At 55.5% G+C, this 15,579-nt stretch overlaps 1 protein-coding gene across 1 annotated transcript; it reads right to left on the bottom strand.

Moving 5' to 3' along the window:
• Window positions 1–10,512: 10,512 nt before the first annotated feature.
• On the bottom strand, window positions 10,513–14,091 carry ATP5PO (ATP synthase peripheral stalk subunit OSCP). Its single transcript, XM_054293807.1, has 7 exons — window positions 14,008–14,091; window positions 13,802–13,852; window positions 13,131–13,241; window positions 12,499–12,628; window positions 12,273–12,385; window positions 11,002–11,088; window positions 10,513–10,694 (listed from the first exon to the last, which is right to left on the bottom strand). The coding sequence occupies exons 1-7, from the start codon at window positions 14,035–14,037 to the stop codon at window positions 10,581–10,583; spliced, it is 636 nt and encodes a 211-aa protein (XP_054149782.1). The 5' UTR covers window positions 14,038–14,091; the 3' UTR covers window positions 10,513–10,580.
• Window positions 14,092–15,579: the final 1,488 nt, after the last annotated feature.

The raw sequence follows: 15,579 nt of genomic DNA on the forward strand, positions 1-15,579 counted from the left end.
AATGATTATCTGATTTGCTTCTCCTGTGTTTGCTCCTTTGGAATGTGTTTGGGGATTGTTTACCCACAGGTGATTGTTTCATTGGATTCTGGTGGGAATTATTTTGACTCTTTGGCCAATCGGTGCCAAGCTGTGTTGGGACTCTGGAGAGTCACGAGTTTTCATTATTATCTTCTTAGCCTTCTGTAAGTATCCTTTCTGAATTGTTTAGTAGAGTTTTAGTATATTATTCTTTAATATTATATAGTACCATAAAGTAATAAATTAGCCTTCTAAGAACATGGAGTCAGATTCATCATTCCTTCCTTCATTGGGGGCACCCCACAAATACAATACACCTTAGCAAGTCAAAAGACCTGCTACTTTATATACCTATATTAAAAGGTCTGCTGCTTTCATTAAACAGAGCCTTCTGACCCACCTGAGGACTGGAGTCTTTCTTTCCATCCCTGTCACACAGCAGCACCCCTGCCTCAGCCAACAGCACAGGGATTCCATCCCACTGCCACAGTTTTTGGGTGACATTCACCCAGTTTGGGGCACAAAGGGGCTCGTAGGCTGTGGGACACGGTGGCTGTGCCAGCAGTGCCACTGGATGGACACATTGGTCACATCTGGTTGAAATATGGACAACAAACGCACTGGGAATTGTCCCCATTTGTTCCAGCAGAGTGAAGATTTCATCTCTTAAGCAGCCACAGATAGGAAATAATCGTGCCTCGAGTAGGTCTCATCAGGTCCTTTGCACAACTGCACAGGACAGGGCTGAAAGTGTGATACAAATGCTCTAAAAATGTATTTTAATATATTATATATATATATATATATCTGTTTTATTATAATATGTTTATATACACATTATATATATTATATATTTATATAATTGTATATATTACATATACATAGATGTGTATATATACATATTTTATTTATGTTTATATACATATTTTATACATTATATGTGTTTATTTCTAAAAAAAATAAAGAAATCTGTATCTAATAAACAAATTAAAATATAGAAGACAGGACTAAGCAATGAATATATAATTAATAACTATATAATAGATAGATGTGCAAAAATAAAAATGTAATTGTTCATCTTTTCATATTTAATAAACACGTTTCAGTCTGAATGCTGTGATTGGTCTAGAAGCTTTTAAGAGTGCAATCATGCTCAGCAGTAAATGGCAAAGGCAGATTTCAGGACAGATTTTATCCATGGACAATTGCTTGGAGGACACTTCAGCAGAGCAGCACATTCAATAAAAGACAATTGTTCATCTCACTGGCACACTGACATTTCGAGCATATGTATTCCTCAGCAATATTTCATGGCAGATTAGTCTGGATTTATTTCAGAAATGTTATCATAGGTCACATCTGCAAACTTAATTTCTCCCTATGTGCTGCATGTGGACAAATGTCAGGGAGAAAAATGCACCCCAGAACGTGACCTTTAAGGGGGTGCTGATGGAGAAACCAGTCCTTAACCAGGAGAGGGATCATAAATTAAAGGGACCACAGACAGCAGCAAGTGCTGCTGCCTTCTCCCAAGGAATCACAACCCCTGGGTTTAACTCATTGTGCAGCTTCCAAAGGCAAATGGGAGCTAAGTGGGGACACTGAGGGAGAATATTCCAGGCAAGATGTTCATGGAGCTGTGATACACCAGAAATTGTGCTTGGAGCTCCTGAGACAGGATCACACCATCTTAGCTCACTATAAAATCCAATTTAACTCTCTGTATTTCTTCCGTCTGGAATTGCCCAAGTACAAAGTCAGGAATTCTCAGAGCCCAGCCCTGGGAATTGCAGAGTTTTGGGGGTTGTTTGCTTTTCAATTTCAGCTGTTGTGCTCTAGGTGTGCAAACACAGAGCACATCCTTCATGTTCTATCAGGACTTATTTCCTTGCACAAGACTTTTCTCAGCCTTTTTGTTGGGTAACAATCCAGACTGTCAGGTTTTGCCCTTCCTTTTGTCACTGCCTGAGAAATAATCCCTGGAAATGGCTGTGAATGTGAAGATGATTTACAGCTGCTCTGTCTCTAACAAGGGCACACACGTTCTCTGCCAGGCTCCAGAATGGTACAGCAGTTAGCAATGAAAAGGAAAGTGGTTTTAAAAGCAATTCCACACACCCCCCCCGCCCAACCCACCAATAATCTCACAATTCCGTGAAGTTTCTAAAGCAGAATGAATTAAAATTCTGAACTGGGAAGAATGGAAGCAAGCAGTGCCTCCAGTCCTTTGGGAGAAATTCACTTTCCCATTCCCCCTCCCAGCGAGGACACTAAGGATGTTATTTGCAAAGCCAAGCAAAAGCGTGCTGGAAGAGAGGAAATTTGGTGAGTGAGTTGGTCCAGGAGGGAAGGCTGGAGAGAGGGAGAGAGCTGTGGAGGAAAAGAGAGCTGCAAGGACTCCTGGTGCTGGGAGGAAGGCTGTGGAGAGCGACATCTCCGTGGAATTATTTCCCTTACCGTGTCAGACCCTGCTGTTTGCCCGCACAAAGGAGTCCTCCAGAAGGATCTTCCTGCTGTTCCTGCTTCAGCTCCAAATGATTTCCGATCCCCTAAAGCCAAGGATAAGAAGAGGAAGAGTCAGCCAGACCTGCAGCTTCTCTGTCCCCCTTGATCCTCCACCCTCACTGGAGGCTCTCCAGCAGCCTCCCTTCAGTGCCTCCCACCCTTCAAGCCCTCCCCGCACCTTCAGCACTGTGGACCCTCCTCTCTCTCTCCATCTTCCTTGGTTAAGGTGACAAACAGCTCCTCCCACAGCCCGTCTGACCATGGAAATAGGATTCAGCCCTGGAGGAAAAAACCCACCTACAATGTGTCCCAAAGCTGAGCTCGGCACTCAGATCCCATGCAGGAACAACTTTATATCCCCTGCCAGGGGAAGGATCTCAGAGAGGCAGACAAAAACACTGTGCTAGAAAATCTGAAAAGTTTTTGTCACTTGTTCTTGTCTTTTTGAACTTTTAAATTTATTTCCTGTGATCTTCTTTATTTTGGAAACATTGAAGCAAAACTGAGCAACAGCAGGGAAAAACCAGCAGCTGGCTCCAAGGCTGCAGAATGGGTGTGCAGTTCCCGCAGGACTGCCACGCTTCACCCAGGCACAAAAGCCCCTCTCCTTTCCCAGGCTGCATGGCAGCACACCAGGAGGAAAATCAGAGCTCCTCCTGATTTCCTAGGCTTGCCCTGCATCACTGATCCAGAACCTGCTCCAAGTACAGTGAGAGGAGACAGATCAAGTGTGCTTCTGGATCGTCTGTTTTCTCTCCAATTTTCCCCTCTTGGCACAGCTTTGAAGTGTCAGCCTGCAGGTGGGACCACACCTGATGTCCCCCAGGCCTCTCCTCTGGGCTGGAGCCCTGCAGGGCAGCTCCACCATGAACAGTTCCTATTTCCACTGCAGGAGTCTTCTTTGGTGTGGAAAAGACAGAAAGAAAGGAGAATTCCTGCTTTCCCCTCTGTCAGAGCTGCAGAATCCTCAAACTTCCCTCCTCCTGCTCCCCCAGAGAGAACGCTGGCCAGGGGACTCTCTGCTGTTGGATTTTGGGCAAGGGAGGAGGGGGACACTTGGCGGTCCCTGTGGGCAGAGGAAATGCAGAGCATCCAGTAACAAATACTCATGAGAGATTTCTCATCCTTCAGTGATTCTTATTTGGTTTTGGAAAGCAGAGAGGAGCAGGAGTGGGCCTAAGAAAGGAACAATTCTTCTGTATGCCCTGCCAGGAGGGCACAGCCGGGGGGGTCGGGCTCTGCTGCCAGGGAACAGGGACAGGAGCAGAGGGAGCGGCCTCAGGCTGGGCCAGGGCAGGCTCAGCTGGGACAGCAGCAGCAATTTGCCCATGGAAAGGGAGCTCAGGCCTTGGCAGGGGCTGCCCGGGGAGCTTTGCAGTGCCCATCCCTGCAGGTGTGCCCTGGAGGTGGCACTGAGTGCTCTGGGCTGGGCACAAGGTGCCCATGGGGCACAGCTGGCACTCCATGGGCTGGCAGGGCTGTGCCAGCACCAGGGATTTGGGGATTCTGTGAGAGTGATCCCAGAAGAAAGAAACCCTAATGCCGGAGCACGGCCCTGCCCTGGGGCAGCACAGGAGCAGCCCCGAGGCCGGAGGTGCCCAGAGCGGCTCCAGCCCCGGCTGCCCAGCCCTGAGCGCTGTGGGGCTGCCCAGCAGGAGCAGCAGAGCCCCAGAGCCGCTGCTCAGGCCTGGCTGCGCTGGTTTGGGCTCTGTGGCCGCACAGCCCCGTGCAGCTGCTGCCGCAGGGATCGCTGTGAGCAGCACAGAGCGGCTGCTGCCGCTGCCGCTGCCTCGGCCGGGGCTGCAGCGGGGGAACCCCTCCCGCCGGGCCGGGGCTGCTCCAGGCAGGCCGGGCTGCTGAGGAACAGCCCCAGCCGGGCTGCCGGGCCACGGGCAGCGTCCCAGCGGGGCTGTGCTGGCTCCGCTCCGGCGGCTGCACAGCCCCGCTGCCCGGGGCTCTCTCCCAGCACAGCTCTCTCTCAGCCGGCCCCACGGGCGCCTTCAGTTGGCCTGCAGAGAGCAGCGCCAGCCCTGCCCTGCCCGCCCGGCCGGCAACTCTCCCGCTGGGCTGGGGCTGAGCACTCCCTGCTCACAGGGGACTCCGTGCCACTGCCTGGGAAATGCATCGGCACCGCTGAGAGACAGCAAATGAAACCTGGGCACTCTGCTCTTGTGCCTTTTTAAAAACTTTATTAGAAAACACACAAGTTCTTCAATAACAAGAACAGTGTTGGGACATTGTAATGAATTGTAATTACAGCATATGGTCTATGAATGTTTTCATATCATAGACTGTAATATAAATATACAATATGAAATAAAGAGGAATAATTTTTTAGTTTTATTGATTCATTCAATTTTGTCTTCATTTTTCTATTCTTATCCTTCTTAATGTTATTCCTAATCTTCGTACTACTCTTTTTTACTACTCTTCTTTTTCTCAGCTACTTCTATGTATTTTTAAATTCTTTTCATACTCCTATTCCTATTCCTATTCCTATTCCTATTCCTATTCCTATTCTTCTTTTCTTCTTCTTCTACATATTTTTAAATTCTTATTCCTATTCCTAGTACTCTTCTTCTTCTAAGTATTTCTAACTTCTTATGCCTATTCTTCTTCTATGGATCCTTAAATAAGCCTTCTCCATCTTGTCTTCTTCCTCTTGGTCTTCTTGCTCTTTGTTGTCGTCTTCTTCATCTTCTTGGTCTTCTTTGTCTTTGTCTTCTTTGCTGTTGTCTTGCAGTGGTTTTTGCTGAGAGTCCGTTCCAGGAGCCTCTGCTTTGCGACCAAGAAATGGTTGCTGCACCTTCCTGGCCGGGGCCAGGTGTGTGTGGGGCGGGCAAGGGGAGAGCTTTGGGCTCTTTGGCTGCCCATTTTCCAAGCCTCACTGCCCAGCTTTTCCTGGCTCTGCCTGCTGCAGTTTTGCTTGGCTTGCTTGGCTTTGCTGGCCCAAGCAAAAGCTTTTCCTTTCCCTGCCATGGAGGAGCTGCAGCAGCAATCTTTCAGCCCCTCCAGCTGAACCCAACAGCTGCTGCTCCCACACCAGAGCAGCGGCACCGGCGGGAGGGGTCATGTTCATCTTTTTTGTCTTTGTCATCTTCATATTTCCTGGTCACTCGTGCTGCTTCACTCCTCGGGCCGTGGCCTGAGGCAGGGACAGCGGAACAGCCCCCGCAGCGCCCGCAGCGCCCGCCTGAAGCGGGAGGGACGTTTCCTGCCCTTGGCTACACCAGGCAACACCTCCTGAGCAGCTCCGCCCCGGGCAGCAGCTGCCGGCTCGGCCTCCGTGGGACAGCCCGGGGCAGGAGAGGCGCTGCCCAGGGCAGGGGCTGCCAGCTGGGACACCTCTTGCAGAGAAGAGTCTGCCCAGAGCAGTGACGGCAGGGACTTCACTTCACCTTCCTCTCCCTCTCTCTCGCTGTAGATGTCCCTCTCACTGCAGGGCTCGCTGGAAAAAGGTGAAGTCTCCTGGCTGCCTCCCAGGAACAGCCGTGGCCCTGCCAGCTCTGACCCTGCCACTGCCCACTCCTCTTCCTCCCCCACACTGTAGATGTCCCACTCAGGGCAGGGCTCACTGTCCCAAGCCGAGGTCTCCTGGCTGCCTTCCAGGAACAGCTCTGACCCTGCCAGCTCTGACTCTGCCCCTGCCCACTGCGGCTGCTCCCCGGGGGCCGGGAATCCCAGCGGGGCAGAGCAGGGCCCGGGGGGGCTGTGCGGGGCAAGCGCCGCCCCCGCTGCCGCCTCCTCAGCAGCTCCGCCCCGGGCAGCAGCTGCCGGCTCGGCCTCCGTGGCACGGCCCGGGGCAGGAGAGGCGCTGCCCAGGGCAGCGGCTGCCTCTGCTGCCACCTCTGTGCCCACGGGGCTGCCACAGCGGGGCCCCTCTGCGGGACAAGCCTGGCTCTCCTCCTCCTTCACTGGGCCCACAGTGGCTCCCAAGAAGTCCCAAGAGCTGGAGCTCACATCATCCTCCAGCTGGGACACCTCTGTGAGAGAAGAGTCTGTCCCTTGGGAGAGGTCTGACTCTTCTTTGTCTTCATCACTGGAGGCGTCACAGTCACTGTCCAAAGGCAAGGTCTCCTGGCTGCCTTCCTGTGCCAGCTCTGACTCTGCCCCTGCCCACTGCGGCTGCTCCCCGGGGGCCGGGAATCCCAGCGGGGCAGGGCAGGGGCCGGAGGGGCTGTGCGGGGCAGGCGCCGGCCCTTGGCTGCACGGCTCCTGTGCCGGGCACTCAGCCCAGGCCTCCTGAGGGAAAGGCACTGGGAGCCCGTCTGCCCCAACAACTTTCCATTTCTGGTCTTTGTCCTCTTCTGGGGGCAGCTCCATGACGCTCACCTCGTCCCACTCGTCCTCCTCTGGGGCCAAGGGCTTGGTCCCGATGCCGTGCTCGGTGTGGGGCAGATCTTCCTCCATACATCGTTCACAAACAGACACCTTCTGGGACAGCTCTGGGTCTCCAACGAGGAAAGGCTCCAGGTCATCCAAGAACTGCCAAAATTTCATTTCCTCATTGGAGCCGTTCATCCTCTCAGGCACTGCCAGCACTGGCCCCGCTGCCGCCTCCTCAGCAGCTCCGCACCGGGCAGCAGCTGCCGGTTCGGCCTCTGTGGGACGGCCTGGGGCAGGAGAGGAGCGGGGCAGGGCTGGGGCTGCCCCTGCTGCCACCTCTGTGCCCACGGGGCTGGCAGAGCTGGGCCCCTCTGGGGGAAGAGCCGTGCTGTCCTCTGGACCAAGCTCAATGGCCTCTTCCACTTTGGGCAGCTCCTCATCAGTCGGGTTGTCCCTTGAAACCACCACGATGTTCTCTTCCAGAGGGGACAGCTTCTCCTCACGTGTTCTGTCCCTTGGAGAGACCTTGATGTCCTCCTCCACTGAGGACAGCTCCTGGTCACTGGTGCTGTCCTCTGGAATATCCTTGAGGTCCTCCTGCACTGAGGACAGCTGCTGGTTACTCATGCTGTCCTCTGGAATGTCCTTGATGTCCTCTTCCACTGAGGACAGCTCCTGGTCACTCATGCTGTCCTCTGGAATGTCCTTGATGTCCTCTTCCACTGAGGACAGCTCCTGGTCACTGGTGCTGTCCTCTGGAGCATCCTCAATGTCCTCTTCCACTGAGGACAGCTCCTGGTCACTCATGCTGTCCTCTGGAATGTCCTTGATGTCCTCTTCCACTGAGGACAGCTCCTGGTCACTGGTGCTGTCCTCTGGAGCATCCTCAATGTCCTCTTCCACTGAGGACAGCTCCTGGTAACTCATGCTGTCATCTGGAGTGTCCTCGATGTCCTCCTCAACTGAGGACAGCTCCTGGTCAGTGGCGCTGTCCTGTGGAATGGCCTCCAGGTCCTCTTCCACTGAGGACAGCTCCTGGTCACTGGCGCTGTCCTCTGGAATGTCCTCGATGTCCTCTTCCAATGAGGACAGCTCCTCATCCCTCGTGTTGTCCCCTGGAACAACCTCGATGACCGCATCCACTTCGGAATGTTCCTGGTCACTCATGCTGTCCTCTGGATTGACCTGGATGTCCTCTTCCACAGAGGACAGCTCCTGGTCACCTGTGCTGTCCTCTGGCATGTCCTCGATTGCCTCTTCCTCTTTGGACAGCTCTGGCTCAGTGTTGCTCTCACCTGGAGAGAGCTCCATGGCCTCTTCTACCTGGGACAGCTCCTCATCGCAGGATGAAGGACACAGCTGGGAGTTCTCCTCATCCTTCCATGAGCCCACAGGCTCCTCTCCAGAACAGGAGCTCACATCACCCTCCCCGGGCAGCAGCTCTTGGTCTCCCGAATCTTCCCCTTGGGACAGGAGAAGCTCGAGGGGCTCCTCCTGCTCAGCAGCTCCCGCTGGGGCAGCAGCTGCCAGCTCGGCCTCCGTGGGGCTCTGCAGGGAAGGAGAGGCGCTGGTTGGGGCAGGCACTGCCTCTGCTGCCACCTCTGTGCCCACGGGGCTGCCACAGCTGGGCCCCCTGGGGACAAGGCTCAGGCTCCTCACTCACTGCGAGCAAGGATCTGTCCCACATCTCAGAGCTGATGGCATTTCTCCACGGGGACAGCTCCTGCCTCCTCACATCTCCCTCCCACTGGGACAGCTTTCCCTCACTGCCATCGTCCCACCAGGGCAGCTCTGGGGCTGCAGCGTCTGCTCCTTGACACAGCTCCTGGTCACTGCTGGCTCTCACCTGGGACAATTCCAGCTCTCTCCTGTCTTCCCACTGGGACATGTGACAGTGCACATCTTGTCCCCATGGGCAGAGGTCTTGGTACCTCTCACCTTCCCTCTGGGAAAGCTCTTGGGCATCGTCCCACTGGGAATCATCTGGGACACTCACATCTCTCTGCAGGGACAGCTCGTGGGATCTTTTGTCTTCTCCCCATCCCAACTCTTGCTACCCACTCACATTTATTTCCCACATGGATATCTCTTGGGTTGTGACGCATTCTTCCCACTCCCACACCTCTTGGTACATCTCACTGAGGACTCTCCCCACTGCTACAGCTCCCGGACTGGGACAGTTTCTTTCCTTTCCTAGAGCTCTTGGTGTGTCCCACCTCTGCACTGGGAAACTTCCCCAACTCCCACATGCACCTGGCATTGGTACAGCTCTTGGCTGCTCCTGGATCTCTGCTGGGACATTTCTTGGACTCTCAGCACTTTACTTGGGTCCGTCTCTTGCAGAGCTTCCCTCTGGGAAAGCTCGCGGTCCACGTCGGCAAGGGGCCTCTCCTCCTCCTCAGTCTGTGACAGTGGGCACTGACCTGCCCACTGCCCCCGACCACTGCCCGCTGGGGGCCTCCAGCCAGCTGGGCAAGGGGCTGGCGACCGGGAGTTGGAGTTGCCTTTGTCCTCCTCGCTGTCCTTGTCTGTCGCTGTCGGCCTCTGTCGCTGTGGGCGTCCAGCGCAGACAGACACAGGGAGCTGCTTCCTGCACAGAGAGCGGCTCTCCTGTGACTGGGCACCGCAGGGCTCTGCGCCCCTTAGACACCCTCAGCCAGGCCGGGGCTCCCTGATGTCACAAGGCTCTCTGGCCACCACCACGTCCCACATCACAAAGGGCCCCGACACCGCGTGCCCGTGTCACCAAGGGCCACCCGGGGCAGCCCAACATCAGTGCAGCAGCCAGGAAGTTGCTGGGAGCAGCCCCGCACTTGTGGCCTTTGGCCCCTGCTGTGCCCAGAGCCCTGAGAGGCTTTGGCCACGCTGCCCCAGGACAGCCCCAGCCCCACAGTGCAGAGCCCTGGCTTTGCCGCCTGCGCTGCCCAGGGCACCAGGAATTGGCCGCACGGACGGGCCGGGCACTCGTGGGCAGCGGCTCCAGGAGCCGCGGGAGCCCGGGCAGCAGGGCTGTCCCTCAGGGCTCTGCCGGGCACCGGGGCTCGGCCCTGCCTTCAGCAGCGACCGCCGGGGGCACCGAGCGCGGCCTGGGCGCCTTTGCCGGGCACGGGAAGCCGAGCGGGGCAGGGGCAGCGCGCAAGGCCGGGGCCATGCACAGGCACCCGGCCGGGCTGGACAAGCGGCACCACGAGAGCCTCCTGCGCTGCCACAATGCCGGGGCCCGGCTGCCGCAGCTGTCTCGGGGCACTGCCTGAGGCCCCGACTCCTGCAGCCCTGCCCTGGCCTCTGCGGCGCCACGGGCACAGAGGCCGGGCCGGGGCTCGCTCCCTGCTGCCCACAGGGCGCTGCCCAGGGCTCCCCGCCCGCCGGGGCCGGGGCCGGGCGCTGAGGGAGCGGCGCCGCCATTGCTGCCGCCCTCAGGGGCTCTGGGTCCCACCTGTCATCCCTTCCCTCTGCCTGGGCAGCCCCTCCACAGCACTGCCCCCATTCATCAGCTCCCCCAGTGCTCTTTCCACGTCCTTCCCAACAACCTTCCCCAGCTTGAGCCCCTATTTCAAGCCGTGCCACGAATGTTCAGCCACAGCTACAGAAACTCCGAGGGGCTTCAGCATCTTCCTCCCTCAGGGCTGTGCTTCCCCAACCAAAACACTGGGCACCATGTCCATGAGAAGGAAGAATTTTATTGTTTCCATGTGACAGGTTTCCCTGGGAACCACCAGAACAGCTCTCTAGACAGTCTCTCTCATTATTTTGGTGAGTTTCTGGATCTTGGACCTTGTTGACATGTCCACGTACTTCTCCCCAATATTGACAATCATGCCACCAAGGATTGCTGGGTCAGTCTGAGGAATGAACATTAAACAGAAAGTTGATTAGCAGTAGTTTGTTACCATAGGACACAAGTTTTACAGTAGTAAAGAAAGAAAAAAAAAAAAGCTTTTCAAAGAGCCTTTTTGAGATGATTTTGCTGTCATTGCATTCCAAAGTGAACATTTTAGAAATTAAAACATCATCATGTCTATAAGAAGCACGGAACTATGTAACAAAGCAACTGGACTCAACAAAACTTTTTGTTTTCATAAAAATCAGAGACACAAAGGCCCTTAGCGTGAACTTAGTGACACTTATTTGTAAGTCAAGAATCCAGACCTTAGTCTCCAGTTTCAACACCTCTCCTTTGGCCAAGAACCCATTCAGAGCACTTTTCAGTTCACTGAGGTTAGCCTCATCCAAGGGCTGAAAAAAAAGAACAGAAGAGCAGGAAAATGAAGAACTTAAAAATACTCAAATGATATAATGATAATAAATTATATAATATATACTCAAATGATATAAATTATATAAATTTTCTTCTCAGGTCCTTTTGATGACACACTTCCACCAGGAATGCAGCATTGTGGAACAGGGATAACCCAAGGGCAGCACAGGAACAACCACTTTGTGCCCTCCTGATTTCATGAAACATTTTCCTGTTGGAAAAATGAACAGGGGCAGCTCTACGTGCAACCCAGCCTGACTTCTGTTAGCCCCTGGGCTCACACACAGCAAGGAAAACCGTGAGCTGTTGAGCTGCAATGGGATGAAGAGTTTCCATTTTGGACCAGGAACTGCTGGGTATCAGCCCTCTCTTTGCAGCAATTTGTTCAGCTTGGCAGAGGTGAGACATGTCCTCACTGCTCTCACAGCAAGCACTTCAATCACAGAGTGCAGCCTTAACTGGGAGAGGTTTGTCTTTCCTCTCATTCCCTGTCTTTGCTCCCTGTGCAAACCCAGAGCACACAGGGAATATTTCTGTGTCTGCTCTGGGGTGCCCTGACCCCCAGGGCAGCACTGACTCTGACCCTCATCCATGGAGAAAGTTTCCCAGACTTCAACATAAACTGGAATCCACAAAAGTGTGAAACAGATTATAGAGAGCAGTGTAGGTGCATCACTTGGTGAGAAATTGAGGTTTTGGGATTTTTAGTCTGTTGTGCATGGCAGCAAGATGGAGGGCACAGGGTGCTGTCCTGGGTTTGTTTTTCATGCTTCTTCCTCCTCCTTCTCCATGGGTTTGGGTGGCATTTTGTAATTGGGCAGAAAAGTCCCCATTGCAGCTCTGTGGGATCAGTTATTGGGTTAAAAGGGAAAATAATCCAGGTGTCAGTTCTTCATTGGATAGTTCAGTCTTAAAAGACCTTGGAACAAGAGACTGTTGGCCATTTTGTGCCTTCTAATGAAAAGCTGCAGAACTCACAGCAGTGAGACTGTTTTACTGATAACAAATAACAAACACCTGAGTGCGAACGTGAATTACTGTCCCAAGTGCCTTCAATCCAGAAACGGAGAAACCAACACCTGGGACCCCCACACTGCCACTCCCTGGCTTTGCTCCCACTCCTTGGCTTTGCTCCCACTGCCTGTGTTTGCTCCCAGCCCACCTGGGCCGTGGTGACCGTGCACACCACCTCCCCTCGGACGGCGCTCATGATCTTCCCGAAGGCTGAGACGATGCCCGGGGTGTAACGCAGGCGGCCGTTCTCAGCCAGCAGATCTGCAAAACAGCCGCACACCGAGGCCTTTAAGCACCTCCAGAGGCACGTCCCAGCATCCATTCCAGCAGATGGCACTGCTGGGATGCCCTCCTGAAGCCCAGAGGTCACTCACTCATCAGGTTGACGGTGATTGGGGTCATCTTCTCTCTTGCCAGGGCTTCGTTCACGGCTTTTTGTTTCACGGAGCTCTTGGTGTGAGGGTTCATCACCACACTGGACAGCTTGGGGTCCTTCAGGAGGCTCTGAGGGGATACACAGAGATGGGACAAATGCCAGGGGTTTTCCTGCTGTCACAAGGCCCACCTGGAGCAGCCAAGGCAGGCAACAGGGGCACTCCTGGAATGAGAACAAAGGGGCTCTGGAGCTGATGGGAAGTGAAATGGCAGCTCCAGCCAGAGAATCGGGGAATGGTTTGGGTTGGAAAGGACCTTAAAGATTGAATGGACATGGACACCTTCCACTATCCCAGATTGCTCCAAGCCCCTTCCAACCTGTCCTTGGACACTTCCAGGGGCAGAGCAGCCACAGCTTCTCTGGGCACCCTGGGCCAAGGCCTGCCCACCCTCCCAGGGAACAATTCCTTCCCAATATCCCATTTAAACACCAGGGCCACAAGCAGGCAGTGCAGGTGCCAGCAGGATGGCAGTCTCACAGGTCATGGGAGCTCAGCCCCCTCCCTACTGGGGAGCAGCAGGGAACCCTCCCCACTCCCACCCCTGGGAGCCCTGGCTGGGAACGCCTTACCCACACCCGGGTCAGCTCCTTCTCCACCTGCTCCAGCTTCTTCTGCTTGCTGGCAGCCGAGTAGAGGGCGGTGGCATAGCGTCCCTCCAGCCCGTACACCTGGATGGGCGGCTGCGGGAGCACGGGCGGGCGCTGAGCGGGGGGACCCGGGCAGAGACCCCTGCCCCAGCCAGCCGGGAGTCCCCTGCACCCTCCCCTCACCGTGACCATCTCGGCCACCCGCCCTGAGCCACCCACAACCCGCCTGAACACCCCCCTGACCACCCCGGGGACCTCCTGGATCTCCTCATGACCTCCACTCCTCACATCGACCAGCCTGGAGATCCCTCCGAGGCCCTGCAGGACACCTCTGCCCCTCATCTTCACCAGCTTGGAGACCCCTTCAGAACACCCCTGCCCCTCATCTTCACCAGCTTGGAGACCCCTTAAGAACACCCCTGCCCCTCATCTTCACCAGCTTGGAGACCCCTCCAGACCCCTCCAGAACACCCCTGTCCCCTCATTTTCACCAGCCGGGAGACCCCTCCCGACCCCTTCAGGACACCCCTGTCCCCTCATTTTCACCAGCTTGGGGACCCCTCCAGACCCCTTCAGGACACCCCTGCCCCTCATTTTCGCCAGCCTGGAGCCCTCCCTACCCTTTCCCTCTGACATCGCCCCTGCCCCCTCACCTTGACCAGCTTGGTCGCCGGTCTCGCCGCCGTCGTGCTCAGCTGCCGCACCTGGGGGGGAATAAGGGGGAGAATGGCGGGGTCGGCGCGGCCCTCGAGGATCGGGAAGAAGGGAAGGGTCCGAGAGCCCGCGCACGGCTGGAGGGCGGCAGACAACGCTGCTCCCCCCCCAGAGCCGCCCAGGCCCCGCCGCCCCCCAGTTTCACCTTCAAGACGAGCCCCGCTGCCGCCGCCATCTTTCCCGGCTGCCCCCAGGGTCACCGCGCACTGCGCAGGCGCCCCGAAGCCACGCCCACCCCAGCGCCGTTAGGGCCTCTCCTGCCGCGGGGCACGCTGGGAGCTGTAGTTCCGCAGGGCGGCGCCATCGGGCTGCGTGAACCCTGCCGGGCAATTGGGGGAGCGCAGCCCCCGCGCCCAGCTGGGGTCCCTGCGGTGTCCTTGCGCCACCACTGTCCCTGTGTGCCCCTGTGCCACCAGTGTCCCTGTGCCACTACTGTCCCTGCGGTGTCCCTGTGCCACCACTGTCCCTGTGGGGTCCCTGTGTCCCCAGTGTCTCTGTGGGGTTCCTGTGGTGTCCCTGTGTCTTTCTGGTGTCCCTGTGCCACAAGAGTCCTTGTGGTGTGCCTGTGTACCCGGTGTCCCTGTGCCCACAATGTCACTGTCAATGTCCCTGTGCCCATGGTGTCCCTTTGCCCCCAGTGTCCTTGTGCCCTCAGTGTCACTGTCAGTGTCCCTATCCCCCTGGTGTCCCTGTCCCCATGGTGGCCCTATGCCCTCAGTGTCCCTGAGCCCTGGTGTCCTCCATGGACTTCTCCAGCCCGAGTACTTCCCACAGGATCAGTTCTTCAGGATCAGGCTGTACCTGTGTGGGTCCTTTATCCATGGGGTCATTCCTGCAGGACCTGCCCAGTGTGGGTCCTTTATCCATGGGGTCATTCCTGTGGGAACTGCCCCAGTGTGGGTCCTTTATCCATGGGGTCATTCCTGTGGGAACTGCCCCAGTGTGGGTCCTTTATCCATGGGGTCATTCCTGTGGGAATTGCCCCATGTGGGTCCTTTATCCATGGGGTCATTCCTGCAGGACCTGCCCCATGTGGGTCCTTTATCCATGGGGTCATTCCTGCAGGACCTGCCCCATGTGGGTCCCTTTTCCCATGGGATCCCCAGTCCTCGCCCCAAACCTGCTCCAGGGGGCTCCTCTCTCCACAGGGGCTCAGATCCCTGCCAGGAGCTGCTCCAGGGTGGAATTCCCATGGGATCACACCTTTTGTGCATCCCCTGCTCTGGTGTGGGCTCCTCCAGGGGCTGCAGGTGGATTTAATCTCCTCCATGGATCTCCATGATGGATGGATGATGGATGGATGGATGGATGATGGATGCATGGATGCATGGATGGATGGATGGATGATGGATGATGGATGGGTGATGGATGGATGGATGGATGCATGGATGGATGGATGATGGATGGATGGATGGTGGATGGATGGATGATGGATGGATGGATGGATGGATGGATGGATGGATGGATGATGGATGGATGGATGGTGGATGGATGGATGATGGATGGATGGATGGATGGATGGATGATGGATGGATGATGGATGGATGGATGATGGATGGATGATGGATGATGGATGGATGGATGGATGGATGATGGATGGATGGATGGATGGATGGATGGATGATGGATGGATGGATAGATGGATGATGAATGGATGGATGAATGATGGATGGATGGATGATGGATGGATGGATGGATGGATGGATGGATGGATGGA

The sequence above is a fragment of the Melozone crissalis genome, unplaced genomic scaffold, assembly GCF_028551555.1.
Source record: "Melozone crissalis strain CALT ecotype California unplaced genomic scaffold, PUWL_Pcris_2 ptg000187l_1, whole genome shotgun sequence".
Taxonomy (NCBI): domain Eukaryota; kingdom Metazoa; phylum Chordata; class Aves; order Passeriformes; family Passerellidae; genus Melozone; species Melozone crissalis.